The sequence below is a fragment of the Lonchura striata genome, chromosome 16, assembly GCF_046129695.1.
Source record: "Lonchura striata isolate bLonStr1 chromosome 16, bLonStr1.mat, whole genome shotgun sequence".
NCBI classification, from domain to species: Eukaryota; Metazoa; Chordata; class Aves; order Passeriformes; family Estrildidae; genus Lonchura; species Lonchura striata.
Window position 1 is genome coordinate 9036024 of NC_134618.1, and position 15493 is coordinate 9051516.

The window sequence follows — 15493 nt, forward strand, 5'->3', positions numbered from 1 at the left end:
CTGATTCCCAGGCCAGCTCCTAGACTGGCACTATCAAAGTCTTCAGAAACTTCAACAATTACAAGCATTTTACTCCTGGGGCAGGAATGTATTAAAACAGAACTAAAAATAATTTAAGTGCCTGCAAACCCTCCTGGAAGAGAGGGAAGGAAACCAGCAAACTCAGTCTACATTCCTTTTTTAACTTCAAGCTCTTTAATCCAATAACAGAAAACAAAGGAAATCTCAGACCTTCTCTTAGAGACATGCTAGGGGGAGCACAGATCTATTTCTAGCTTTGAAAGTCATTCAGCAAAGACAGAAGCTCTCTAGACACACTGAACTGCTCATCCTGAAATCAATGAAAATGATATTTGATGCTTATATAGGTGTTACTAATAGTTCTTACACTCAAATATGAAGTAATTGTCAGTCTTGTTAGCCATCTCTTTTTTTTTGTGGACCATTAAGGGGGGGTGTTTAGTGATTTTTCTATGAGCTTTCACTATAATTTTTGCTTTTTTCCTATGCATGTCTCTAGATAGCACCTAGGTCTTACACTGGGGAATTCAGTTTTCTTCCTTGGCTGAGAAGGAGATAGAAAAATTCAGCTGTTGAAGGACAATTTTTACTGAAACCAAACAAAACAATTCTTTTGTTTCTGGTACAGAATGTTTATTCTTTAAAAGTTCTGCCTCCCATTTTCTTGCAGAGCCTCTGAGGCTTGCCAGGGCACAGCTGGATGGGAGGCTCTGCGTGCCCTCGGTGCAGATGGTGCTCAGAGAGTGGCTCATGCTGGCACCTCACTGAGCATGGGGTGCCAATGGCAGTGCTCAGGGCACTCAGCTGGACCACAGAAACGTGTAATGGGGCTGAGTCACTGTGCCAGGGCACTGCAGGCTCCCTGACACACTTATTTTCCTGTCCTTTTGTGCTATGTTTAGAAAATCTTCTGCTCCCACTGTTTATTCATGATGAGGTTTGGTTTTTTGTTGTTGCTTCCTGGCAAACAGAAAGTCTGCTTGTAGTTTGTGATGATATAGCTTGAAATACCACGAGAGAAAAGAGTAATATGTGCTTGTGTGATATCTCCAAGCATGCAGAGGGGTTTCTGCAATAAGCCATCAAGAAAGAGAAAAGCAGAAGTGCAGACAGCGTGTCAGGAGTACATGAAAGCACACTGAGAATCCATCCCTAGTTCAATACTGTTGCAATTACTCCAGGAATGGATTTGGGCTCCTAACCAGAAAAATGTTTTATCATTCTCATAACTCATGTGTTTAGGGTTCCTGGGCAGACACTTAAAGCTCAGGTCTGTAGGAAAAAGTGCCATATTGTAACTGCTGTTTGCTTCACTGATTTTTTTTTCTACAAGGTGAAAAGTGTTCTCACAGGGACTGGAAAGAATGTACCATCTCTTCCAGAGAAGAGAGAGAACCTCTCTAGGTTAAGGGACCAAAGGATTTTTTTCTCCTCTACTCTGCAGATTCCTGCTTTCCTTAAGATTTCCAAAAGCACTTTTTACTTCCTAAAGAGGTCTGACAGTAATTCCAAGATGCTCTCAGTCCAACACTGCTGACCATCCAGCTTCCAAAAGAGAAACACACTGAGATTTTTTCTTTCTTTTTCAGAAGCAGCATGAACTTCTTCTGGGACTCTTGCAACTACTCACATCCAACATCCAGAGCATAAGGGATGAAAGAAAGGAAGGTTCATAGTGCCAGGACAGGTTGAATGGCCTTCCAAGAGAATTCCTTTCCAGGAGTTCCTCTTCTTCCCTTTCCTTCAAGGGCAACAAGACAGCCCTTGCCCAGGGCAGCACCTGTTGCCCTGCAGTCAGTATTATTTGCTAGCAGATGTGGGATGTGCTTTACAGTTTTAAGGAACCATAGATCCTGCTTTCATTAAGTCAGATAGATGAAGCTTTGGCATGGTCCCATATGTCCTTCAGATCTCCCTTTCATCATTTAACCTTTTTTTATTACTTTTTTCCTAATCAGCACTGTGGAGTGGATGAAACACAAAGGCTGTTTGACACAGATGGGAGGAAAGATGTTCCATGTGCTTAAGGGGATTGGTGCAGATGGTAGGTTCAGTTTTTGTCCATCAGCACAATGGAGCAGCCTGCAGAACTGGGGCTCTGGAGAGGTCATCTGACTTAGGATTTTTGGAATTCATGTTGTCACAGAGCTGTGACAGACCTAAAGTGCTTTGGCCACAGATTTACTTCTCTGCTGTGTGTTACAAGGCAGGAGCAAAGTTTAGGTCTCAGGAAGAGATGCTGAGAATGAACGTGGAGTACCAGCTGCATGCTCTGCAGCCAGACTAAAAACCAGCCCAAATAATGGGGAGAAAGTGCAACTGAAGCTGCAACATGTGGCCAGTACCTTAGCCACAAGTTAGGCACAGGGACTGCAGGGACTACTGAACATGAATGATCTTGCTCACTTGGAATATACTGCTGATGGTATTTTAAATTCCTGAAAACCCTCAGAGAAGAGCAGTGCTATTAGCTTTTTGGAGTTCCTTAGCAAGGGCAGGGAGCCAAAGTGATATAGTAAAGTATTTTAATTAGTGTATTTCAGAGCTTCTCAGAATGAAGCCAAATCTTCTGAATCAGAAAAAAAAAAATCCTCTCCCCATCCATCACAGAGATCTCTTTTGTAGAAACTCACTGTTCTCTTTACTAGTTGAGAGTCTGGCCTGATATAATTTGAATACAGCAGTTCAATATTGAACATTTCTTGCCAAGAAACTGTCATCTTTGTTAGGCATGGCCATCTCAGTGAGCTGTACAAACATGACACCCAAAGTGCATGAACACTGAATAGATAAGGAGCTGTGAGGCTTGCTCATATCCCAGCACATTTTGAATGCTGACTCTCCTGGGAGGGCAGTGTTTAAGATTAATTGATAAAAGTAATTCCAGTACCATTTAGTGTGATGGATCTCAAGAGTAAAGCAGCCTTTGCTTGGGATGAGAGTCAATGATATAGGGAGCCTAAGTAAGACTATTCATCAGTAAAAACATCTCTGCCTCCAAGTGTCCTAAACACAGAGCAAAGGACCATGCTCTAGTCCTGAGGCAAACATGCTGATCTTCCCAATAAAACCAAGTCTTACAAGACAGATGGGCAGTGAGAGAGCAGATCCCAGTGGAAATGACAGGGGTACACAAAGAAGGAAAAGAGGTCAGCAGTAAAGATTATTAGGAGAGGTATTTCACAGTCATATTTTGGGAGGAGAGGGGTGAAAAGGCAGCAGGAATAGCTGTCATAGCAGAGTGAAAGCAGCAGAACAGGCAAGATGGAGTTAACCCGAGCAGCAAACAACAGAAGGATCAACATGTTTTACTAAGGAGAGCAAAGCAGCTGAAGGACAGCTCCCTGCAGAGACCTGCATTCCGTGCAGAGGCGGCGAGGAGAATAAAAGCTCTTGGGTTGTGATTAAAGTCTTATTTGTGCCAGAAACACCTACCTTTTCCACTCCTCACTTATTTCAATACTTTGGCTGCACTGTCCTTCTCCCGGCCACACCCAGCAGTGACAGCCCCTCTCTGATGGCGCTGCAGCTGCCTCCAGTGCTCAGGAGCAGCCAGCACCCCTCAGGCACTGTGAGAAACAGAGCTCAGACCCCTGGGCAAGGAGAGTGTTGGTGAGATCCAAGCTGAGAACGTACAATTAATCCCACAGGCTGGGTTTTGTGCTCTTCAGGGGGGGATCTCAAAATGAAATTCCAGATGCTGCCCTTGGAGCCAACACCTGAGCCTTGGCTGCCCTGGGGCTGGGGCACTGCAATGAAAGCTGTGCCAGGCAGCTGATGCTGAAGGCTGCTGCCTTCCAGGGGAGTGATCCAGCGTGGCAGCTCTCAGGAGAAGCAGTTTCAATGAGAACTGAAGGTGCAGTTTCTGCTAATGTTGCTTTTTTTAAAAACTTAAGCGGTCTTCTGTGTCTTAACATTAATGAACTTTCTGCACATATCAAGGACTTGAAGCATTTAACATCAACCATGGAGGACATTCACCCGAGGCACAAAACCTCAAAAATAGAGAAATGTCAAATGATGTCAGTTTTCAGATCTCTGGTATTAGAGCTGAATTATTGTAGAGTCACAAAGTAAGCTGGCAGTAGAGTATGAACCTTGCCCTGGCTGTGCCAAATAATCTGTCACCCTCTGCTGCCCCTTCCCAGGCTCTCTGCTGTTCTTGCTCTTTCCCTATGAAAACTCTTGCTGCAGTAAGTGCAGTGTGGCACACCTGTCTTTTCCCAGGACCATTATGGATACAGGGCCCCATTCCAGAATGTTCTCTGATGTTCAAGAAAGTAAAAGGCATCTGAAATTACCCACAGTGACAGGTATGAACCTATACACAGATTAGAGCTAGTAAGACAAGTAATCAAGGGCTCAATGGGCATTAAATACCCTTTGCTTTCTGTTAAACATGGTGAGCCAAGAGTGTCAGGATCCCCTTTCAGGCTGACAGGTCCCAGGCAAGGGCAGGGTCATGTACTCATATGAGATCTGGCCAATTCCATCAACACAGAGTGGAGTTTGCATGTCTGACCATGCTTTTTCTGTTTCTGCAGGATGGATGACATCCAGCTGTGCAAAGACATTATGAACCTTAAGCAGGAGCTGCAGAGTTTGGTAGCAATCCCAGGTAATGGCTGTCTCCACCCAGTATTAGGATAACACCTGTGCTCCTGACACCATCCCCACCCATGCATCACCCACCCATCCCCAACAATCAAAATCTCCCCCCCACAAGGTGGAGTTTCATATCTATTTCCTCCTTATTCTTAATTCCCATTTTCCTTCCCATCTCTAATCACTGTCTCTAAATTTCTTTTCATGCTGTATTTCACTGCTCCCATGGCAGCAGCCCTGCAAATATCACTCAAACAAGGAGCACGTTCCTTACTTCTTGCACTCCCTTGGCAATCTCAAGGGAACCAAGTGGCACAGAGATTGTCAGGTAGGAAAGACAAGTGCTGAGATGCCAGAGATAGAAGAGGGAGAGGAGAAGGATTTATAACCATCACTGTGAATGTGATTGATTTTCTTCCTTGCTACACCAATCCATTATCATACCTGTAGTTAAATCTACCTTCTAGGATTAAGAAGAACAGGTTTCTGCAAAAAGCAAGGCCCAAAACTCTGTTTTGTGTTTTGCAATAAATCTCTGCAAATTCCCTGTTTGAAGTGGGGACAAAACTGTGGGCAGTTCTGCAGTCCTTGGATCAGAACTCCAGCTGGCATCAGAGAGGAATTCCACTTCACTACAGCTTTGCCATTTTAGATGATCCACAACAGCCCTGCTCTGTTCAAGAAAAAAATAGATAGATCCTGCAAGACACTCAGCAACTGCAGCAGGCCATTTACACCACATATTACTGCATAGCCTCCAGCACCCTGCAGAAATAATTTGCTTAACTGCTCCTGCTTAACTATTAAGTCCAACCATCCTTTGGTTATCCTCATTTTTCCTCCTCACAGTTTATTGTGCAACTTTGAAGGACAACTTTGTCCTCAGAAAGGAGAAAGAAGGGTGTTTGTGACATAGGAAAGATCTACTCTGAAACCACACACTTTTAGCTGTGTAAAAACTTTGCCACATTTTGCACCTAACAGAAATAGATTAATAATATTTCTTACTTTTTCTTTCCTTATACTTAGCAGAGGTCACATTTGAAATTTTTTATAATAACACTGTTGGTTCATTATTTGTTCAAATGGAAAGGATTACAAATCCTAGAAAGTGTCTGTGAATGATGCCCCTTGCCTCACTTTTCTGATCTGCAAGCTTTCCTGTCCAGACTTTGAACTAACAGATAGGGTTAATCAGCTTTCATTCTTCTGCTGTTTGGGGTTTTTTTTTCTCTTTTAGAAGTGATTTTCCAGTCTTAAGGCCTTGAGCAGAGACCCCCCAGAGCAGTTTTTCCTTAGAATTTCACAAATCTTAGCAAACTTAAGTTCCAGCAGCAGCATCTCCAGGCAGGGTCACAAGAGCTTGTTAAAAAGACAAAGCAGCTGCAGGTACTGCCTAAGTGCTGACACAGCATGTGCCTAACCTAGAAAAACATTTTCCAGAAATTTATTAATTCACAGGATCTCTACCACAATTTTCCTGTAAGAATAAGACTTGTATAGGGAGCTGCTCTTTGGTTTCATGGACACAGTTTAGGCAGTTTCAGTAGATGTGGTATCAGTCTTTTAGTGCACAGAATATGCAGTATTTTGCCACATGTATTAATATTTTTAGCAGACAATTTCCATAAGGATATAATGGGAGAGCACATCTCAACTTAGGAAAAGGATAGATTGAAAGGAAGCAGAAAGTAGCTTTTGTCTTCAGAAGTGAGTCCTTGCTCCTTAGCCATAACAGACAAAACAAGAAAAAGCAGCGACTTCTTTCTTTTTAATCTGTACTAAAACCAATTGTTTTCAAATGTCTGATTAATTTAGCTATTTAAAGTGTCTTATAACTTAAATCACTAGACATAACACAGCTCAAATGCATCAGACTGCAGGCAGCTCTCTCTTCCTCCCCCATTTGAACTGTGGTCTCTGAACACAGTTCTACTGCCCAGCCCCAAAACCTTGATTTAATACAAAGTGTCTGCATAGCTGATCAAAATTTTCAGCTTCTCATAGAAATACATGAGCTTGGATTTGCCTCTGGCTTTCTCATCTCTGCTGTACTTGCAAGGTTTGAAGAGCTCTCTCTTAAATTCATTTGCTTTATAGCCTGAAATGACAGCTCTGTAATCCCTAACATTTGTGACTTCTAGTTTGCAACAAGCACATCTTTCATGCCACAAAAATTGTTGTGTATAGACAACCTAGCCATTCCAGACTGGCCAATTAACAAGGATATATATTAATTACCCAGGTTTGTGAAGTGCAGGGAAAATAAACTTGAATTTATTTTTCTATAATTGATGCTATTTGTGGGGATTTACAGCTCACCTGTCTTGTCAGAGTAGGAAAAAAAGTGTTGTTTTCAATAGCCAAAGCTGTCTTGAACAGAATTCCTTTTGGTGTGATCTCCTTTCCCCTGAGGTCAAATGGAGTTTGTACATTGGATTTTAACAAAGCATCTTGAACTATTGTCTTGCCAAAGCTCTTAAAAAAATTCCAAGCAATGTCTTGCAGAGTCACTGAGTATTAAAAGCAGGCTTAGCAAACCCCACAGAGCCTTCAGACCATTAAGCTGATCAGAGTCAACAGCAGCAAGTGAGGAGAGCAAAGAGGCAGTGACCCAGCTTGCTGGGGCTTTGGTGACTCAGCCTGGAAAACCATTGGCTTCAATCAGAGCTGATTCCCAGACATCTGCAACATCCTACACCACCCCCTCACGCTCCCCAGAGTCCAAAGTAATACACTCTTTTCTCTCTTTTTGACCAGAAAAAGAAAAAACAAAGATGGAGAAGCAAAGAGAGGATGAACTGATTCAGAAGATTCATCGACTGGTGCAAAAAAGAGATTTTCTTGTAGATGATGCAGAGGTGGAGAGATTACGGTAAGAACCAGGAGCAACTGAACTTATGTAGTAACATTCCACCAACAGCAACTAACTTATTTAGTGACATTCCACAAGCTTAATAATACAATAGATTAAGTGACAAAATTTAAATCAACATTAATGGGAGAGAATTGGTCCTTCAAAACAACTTACCAAGTTAAAAGCCTCCTCTTCCTTCCATAGGAAAAACATTAAAATTAGATTACTCTAATTCTGTGGCTCTTTATTCCATTAATGATTCAGTTATCTCATGAATAACAGTGAGTTTTGGTCTCTTGTTTTCCTACCAGAAACAGTCTGGGCATTTACCATTTAAAAGAAAAGTATTTATGCTGCTACCAATGAATTCTCTTGGGATAAAAAGTACATATGAAATGGAATTCTACAAGAGGCATGTTTGTAGACATCTAAAATCCTTCTTTTTTAATTATTCATGTTGTCAAGTTGATTACTACTATTCCCATCTTGTCATAGCAAAACAACCCAAACAACAACAAAAAACCTCAAACCAACTAAAAAGTACTCATCAGTACAGCCCTACCTAAGACATGAGCAGGTTCTGAAGGGTTTCATCTCCATAGCTTAGCCCAAAGTTGCCAAGAAAGTTGTAGGCTTCCTCAAAAGTTCACTTCCAGCACCCAAATTCAATCTTTTATTTGAGATGAACACTCTGCAGAGTCAGTTTTGCTCTTACTTCCCCCTCTTTCAGCAGTAAAGACTCAATCCATTTATTCAAAATGACAATATCTCCTCCAACACATTGGAATTCTAAGCAAGCAAGGAGAGGATTTGGCAAAGCTTTTGCCAGTCCTGCAGCTGATCAAAGAGAGCTGGCCAGACAAGGAGCTGACAAGGAGCCCGAGCTAGAACTGAGCCCAGAGCTCTCACTGAACCCAGCGTGCAAATTGCAAAAGCCTCGGCAGCAGTTTTCATTTAGGCAAATATTTTCCTTTTTAGTAAGTGGCAAAATTGTTTCTAAAAATAGCAAAGGAATTGATTGTTTACTAGTGACTTGATCCTAGCTGCTCCAGCTTTGCTGTCCCATTTACAGAGAAAACTGACATTCCTCTAACATTTCTTTTCCTTCTTTCCACCAGGGAAAAAGAAGAAGACAGAGAGATGGCCGAGTTCCTTCGCACCAAGTTAAAACCCATCGACAAAGCAACACAGTCTCCTACCAGTGAGTTCCTAATCATTAAGGAAAAAAAAAAACAAGAGCAAAAGGAAAAACTCCAAAAACAACTGATTATAAGAGCATTTTCACAGGGCAGCCTCTGGCAAAAGCTAAGTGAAGCTAGCTAGATCACCTAGAAACAACTCAGCAACTGCTGGCCACTTAGACTTCAGATACCAAATTACCCTTTAAAAGTGAATTTCAGTCACCTATGGCCACTTCAGAATTGCTCTGTATGTTTTAAATATGCAAAGTATATTTGTATATATAGTGACACAAGCTGCTTTTCTAAGCACTTAGATTTTTAATAATAATTTTCCTATCTGCAAAAATAATGGAAAAAAAACCTCTTCAGGTCCATGCTGGGATATATGAAACAAAGTTCACCTGTTTTACTGCAGTCAAGATGGAAACTAGAGAAAAGACTGCAAACTTCCACAGGTGACCCAAATTTCTTATATATTCCCATCAGAAGTAGGCTTTTGAATCACCCCAACCCAAATCACTTGTAGGCAGAATGGAAACACACTGGTTTCTGAGAGACAAAGTGGATTTCATCATGCCTCAGAAGCTTTTACCTGTGACTTTCAAGCAGAACAGTCACAGCCACAGCAGGAGCTCTAGAAGTTCACAGATTGGTTTTGCCCTGACTCAAGATGAGCTCTCGGGCAGAGTCAAGTGAGAGCAGTGCCCCCCTTAGAAAGGTCCATCAGCTGAAGAGGTTTGTATCAAACATTCTGCCATTCTGCACAGATCAAGATCTTGCTCAAGAGTTCCCAGAGGGACTGCAATGACCTTGAAGTTCAAGTACAAGGTTGAGAAGAGACATTTTAAGATGCATCACTAATTATTTATACTCCCATAGTCACAGGGAGCATGACTCATCTCCCTTGTTAGTTTACTTTCTCATTGCTTTTAAATGCGGTTTTAGAGATAAAAATATTCTTTTCACTCTGGAAAATGAAAACCTACCTTTATCTTGTTTCCTTTATTACAACATCCAAGCCAATGAGATAATAAATTCTAGCAATATTTTTGTTCTTCAGCTCCTTGTTGGGAGCTGAACAGTGGAATGACTTTGTGAAAGGACCAATTTTCTGACCCCATGGCTGGGAAAAGGGACACCTGCCTTGAACCAGATGCAAGTTTACCCTCCCTTTGAGATTCTTTAGGTCCTTTTAACACCCTTCCCTGAAGAGATAAGACTTTCTGAGCAGTTTCAAACCACCAAAGTGTATTGTTCAAACTGGAGCTGAAAAATTCAGGGTAGGTGGAGAGAGGGCAGGAAAGGTTTGCACCCTTTAAGTCAGAAGTAGGAAGGAAGACTTTGAGCAGCTCTTGGTTCTAATGGTGTCCTGTTTTGAACATTGCAGGCAGCCCAGCAGAAAAGAAGGCAGAACCTCCTCCAAGCAAGCCCACCATTGCCAAGGCAGGGTTGGCAATTATTAAAGATTGTTGTGGGGCCACACAGTGCAACATCATGTAGGGCCCTGGGCTTCCCACCCTGCTTGTCTTTTCAATGTTTGATGGAGTGGAACTGGATGGGGAGGGGAACCACCAGCGTCCTGCTGAGGGAGGCAAGAGCTGCTGGCACAAGTGTAATCTATGGACTGGACAAGGGCAGGTTCTTCACTGTTGCATGGATCACTCTACACGCATGCCTAAAACAAAAGAAATAAGAAATCTATATAGTGGCTGTCCAGGGACCAGAAGAGATCAGCAGTAGTCAACAAAAAACACCCCCATGATACCGGTGAATGAAAAGGGGCTATATTTAATCCAGTGTGGTGTAAAACAGCAATTTTAATAGGCTATAACTTTAGAAGAATATGTTGTACACTTCTCCCCCCGTGACAAACTGCACTCAAAAATCACCAAATTCTCCTATTTTTGCTACTTTTCAGAACAAAAGGCACAAGTAGCAATGCTATATATAGCACAACTGATGGAGGAAGCAACTGTAGGATAACTGATGTTGCATACATAACACCAAACTTGTGTGATGTTCAACTACTTTGCTGTGGAGTTTAATTTCGAATTCTTCCTAAAGAATGAGATCAGTGACAAGGATGCTGCAAGTAGCTACAGATTTTATATCCCATATGATATCCAAGTTACTCAAGCCAAATTAATATTGCTTGTACCAGGGGAAATAAATCCCTGGCAAAGCTTTAGCAAAGCACAGCTACAGTAATCTGCAAGTTGATGATGCAGTCCAAGGTTGTGTCACTTCTGTTTTGGATCTCCACCTCCCATGAAGTAAGAGAAACATTCACCCAGGGTTTTGTCCATTTTTACAAGCTACATGCAGCAGGAGGTTACACATCACTGAGAGATTGCTGGGAGAAGAATAGAAGACAAAATTTAACTAATATTGAAACCATGCTTAAAACAAGTATTAATTGTATATTTTGTGACCACAAGAAATATAAACTATCCATTAAAAAGCATAGGAAGACACCCAAGACAAATTGGCCACAAGACAAATATACAAATACAGAAGTAGGTATTTGTAGCAGGAAGATCACATTCTATATAAAATGGTTTAAAATTAAGGGAAATACAGAAATATTTGTCTGTGTTTCACCATTTAAGTGTGTTTCTGGTCTCTATGCAGATTAAGCTTGTGGAATCTAATATCTTTATATTAGCTGTCAGTAGCTGGTTTGTCTGTGTGATGGTATTCCATATAGATGTACTGTGATAGGTGTAAATAGTAAAATAAATGTACATGGATCTAGTGTGACAATCTCAGGCTTAGAAATAACAAAAGATAGCAAAAAGTTCCTAAAATAACATTTTGCAAAGGGAACTTCCATTTTGTGAAGCCAGCTAAGTGAAGTGTGTGCTTATATACCAAGGAACCACAGTATAGGAAAGGAGAAAAAATTAACAGCAGTTACCCCAAAAGGATAAACAGTTATTTTTTTAAAGAGAAAAAGTATCTTATTAAGGTTGAAGGCAATAGACACCTCTAAAGTAACTCAGACTATCCTTATACAAATTAAACCTAATCCCTAGCACTGACTGATTTGATGAAAAACACTTGCATTTCCAGAATAATTTCAGTATTGCAGACCCAATTGAGACAAAGAACCGATGTCACTAAGTACCTTAAGTTTTAAGGATCAAAGAGGAAAAAACACAAAAGGTTTCCACTGAGACATGAAGCACTTTAATTACTTTGACCAAAGATGCAGGAAAGAGAACAAAGGCTGACTCTCATGTCTGATTATTGTATCCTTGTTGAGACACACAGCACCACATGGAGCTCTGTAGCTGTCAGTCTGTACCTGCTGTGGGTTGTACTCTGCATGGCACCTGTGTACATTTACAGTTGTGGGGAAAACTGTTTTTAGGAGAGAAAATACACATTGGAGGGAAAGACACACCCACTGGCTCCTGTAAAATTCCACAGGTTCTTGCTGGTACCCAGTTAAGACATCAGGAATTGTCAGTATCATTAATAAAGGCAAATGGGAGTCAGGGAAAAACCTGTAGTGAAGCAATGAACCTTAAACCTGAGGAGGATCAGCTGTGAATGCCACTAATAGAGGGCCCAGAAGGACTTTGCACATGGTTTTTAAGGCTCAAGGTGACTTCTGCACATGAGAGTTTCCCCAGGCTGTGCTGATGATTGGGGTGATCCCTACAGGCTGCACAGAATCCACAGGCACTTGGGAATAAGTGAAGTGAGTGCAATGTAGGCTTCCATGAAAAAATTTCATCAGCAAGAAACAGACATTCCTGGGAAGCAACATTCATGACCAGGCGACCAAGCAATCTCCTTTAATTAAAACCAAGAAACACAGCAAGTCGAATGTGCAATATTCTTACAGTGAAGCACTGGCAGCCAGTGCCCCAAAGGGACTTGAACTCTAGCACTGTTAATGAGAGTGAACTTCATTTTCAGAAGTTCTAGCTTGGCTCAGCTGGAAGGTTTTCTGTATGCCAGGTTTTGTTTTTAATTAGCAAGGGCTTCATTTCTGTGTTTATTTGGGTGGATTTGAAGAACTTGCCTGCAGTGCACAAGTGGTTCCTTCAGAAGTGGGTCAGTGATGCTGCTTAGCAATAAAGTCCTGGATTTTTAAGACTGTAAGGTCAGATTCTCAACTGTGTTCAACACTGGTTTAGTGTTGCCTTTTTAGAACACAGCAGAGCCCTTATGGCTGATGTCAAAGCTAATGGCTGCAATTAAACAAATTAAACTTAGAAAGGAAGTGTAAAAACCAGTCTAAATCACTGAATATGTCAAGAACAACTAGGGGCTTTGTAACTTCCATGATCCTGTGAGCACAACACATTATACAATTCCCATATATTAAATCAGCAGAGTATCAGACAAGTATCTTTAGGTGACTATATGGAGTAACTGGCATCATTTCAGAGTTGATTTTCAGATATCAGTCACTGTCAGCAGAGAGGGACGTTGAGGGAAGCACCCAATATCTCTTCTGGAAATCCTGGCTATTTATCACTTCAGAAAGAAGGCAAGGCATGGGAAAAGGAAGAGTGTGGAAGAATGTGCAAGGTGGATTTGACACACTCTGGTAAACATGACTGTGTTTAGGAAAGGATCTTGGTCGGCTGAGAAAAACAAAAGTGCTGAAGTGCTATTTGTACAAATCACCAATTCCACCAGCAAATGGTTCTCTTGTACCTTCCCCTAGACCTACTGAATCTCTTCCAAGTTAAATATTTCCAAATAAACTAAGCTGCTGTGTTATACAAAGCTTTTGTGCCTGTTACTGAGGGAAAAGTTGGTTGTGGAGTGGAATTGGATGCATTTCCTGTGCTGCTACACATCTCAAAAAGAATAAGGTTACTATGCATAAAAGGAGTAATGCTGAGAGGTAAGTTTAAGATGCTACTGAAATAAACTATTTTCTCACCGAATAAAGAAAACCCACCCAAAAAAGCCAATGTCAATATGCTCTAAGATGACTGTGGACCCTCACTACAGCCTCACTAGAGCCTGCACAGATTAGAGATTCCCAGCCCCACACTGGGAATATAAGGGTCCCAACTCATCTGAGTATCAGAACTACCAAGCCAAGAGGGCTGTGGTGTTATTGAAATGAACAAAAAGTCCTTCACCCCAGCACAAATGCTACCATTGTTACCAAAGTGCATCTTGTTTCACATGACCCCATCCATCCTATAAACAGCCAGGCAAGCAGGCTGCTTTCAAACGGGATCATATAAAAAATATTCCCTAAAGGCCAAAAGTTCCTCTCCCTCCCATGTGCACACAAACTTCACGTGGGATGCTGAGAACATCTCAGCAGCTGAGCCTGGAGCCTGACTTTGGCAGCAACTTGGTCTCAGATGAGTAAGGAGGTATCTCACAGGAGATTCCCCCCCTCACATTTAAATTTGTTTTCTTGTTTCTTAATGAGAGGCAGTTTTCTACAACAACACTTCATGGGAGATTGAAAGAATTGTGGTAAGACATCAAGAGATGTTTAAACTGATACCTAAAAAGTGAATCTCATCAGTTATGGAGATCAGTGGATTTTAACAGGCTTGATCACAAAACCAGAGATGACTGCAGCCAATTACCTCATCCCAGCTACACCAACAGAAGTTTCTTGTTTTTCTCCCTCATGACACAGGCAGGATGCAGTTCTTCACTTTTGAATTCAATAACTGAAAGACTAACTTGAAACTTGAGCCATGGCATGACATACAATAGTGCTTTGACAGCCATGTCAAAACATGCTCAAATAACATCCTGAAGTGGCATTTCAGAAATTTCTTGTAAAACAGAAGGTTTTAGATCAATCTGCTTTCTGTAGCATACATATAGCACTACAAATTATTTAAATAATTACTTTAATTAGGATTATTTTTCTGTTGTAATCCACCTAAGTAATACTAAACAAAAATAGTCATATAGGAAGGAATATGGGAAGCATTTAAAGGGATGCTTTCTAGGAAAATGCTATGAATAGGAGTAAAACCATAGCTCACCATGCAACTAGTCTGTCTTGTTACATTATGGCAAGCAAAATAAGCCATATTAATTCTAGAAAAAAATAAAAGCTATTTCCATCACCACCTTTTTACTACATTAAAACAGATGGCTTAACATAAAATGAGAATAAAAGAAGTGGGAATGTTTGCAGCACAGAACCAAAGCAGCATATAAAATCAAACTCATCTTTTGAAGGTAATCACATACAGGTGCTATGAGGGATTTTACACATTCATTTACTTAAAAACACAACTACTGAAAAATGAAATTACAGAGTGGCGATTATAGGGTTTGTGGTGCTGCTCTAGGAAGCTTTTATAAACCACCTGTTCCTCCTTTCAAAGAGGAATATTCATTATTTCCAAGAGTATGATATTATTACATTCTTTATTGAGGATTTCCCAGTAAGTTTTTTAGATAGTTATTTTAAAATTGTTTAGTGAACAAGTACTCTGTGAGGTCAAGTGATTACTTATCTGCAACAAGCCTGACATTTATTCCAGCAGAATAACTCCACTTAATGGTCCTGTTGAGTGAGAATATGTCACAGAACAAAAACCAAAAAAAACACCCAAAAAAAGAGAAAGTCAGGAACAGCTCATCCAGCTCTTTAATTTTTCCATGAAGCTGTGAGATGATAAAACAGTTCAAGTTGCATTTTTTTGTTTTGTTAAGATTTTGAATTTCAAAACACCCAAGTGAAAGAAATTTGCCATATTTGCAATTCCTGAGTAATTACCATCTTCAAGCTGGAAAAAACTATTATAACTCAAAAGTGACTCATTAACTTTATTAACATTCACATGACCTTATTTGAAACAATTTTAACATTTCAAAG

General features: G+C 40.8%; 1 protein-coding gene across 3 annotated transcripts in view; it reads left to right on the top strand.

The window, feature by feature from the left end:
• The window catches only part of BMERB1 (bMERB domain containing 1), a 59131-nt gene extending 45721 nt beyond the window's left edge, over nucleotides 1-13410 (top strand). For all 3 annotated transcript variants that reach the window (XM_077786850.1, XM_031506088.2, XM_021539828.2), the window contains exons 3-6: nucleotides 4566-4639; nucleotides 7387-7501; nucleotides 8602-8684; nucleotides 10052-13410. In XM_077786850.1, the coding sequence (XP_077642976.1) occupies nucleotides 4566-4639; nucleotides 7387-7501; nucleotides 8602-8684; nucleotides 10052-10164 (385 nt within the window). In that variant the 3' untranslated portion in view covers nucleotides 10165-13410. The remainder of the gene's footprint in view (nucleotides 1-4565; nucleotides 4640-7386; nucleotides 7502-8601; nucleotides 8685-10051) is intronic.
• Nucleotides 13411-15493: the final 2083 nt, after the last annotated feature.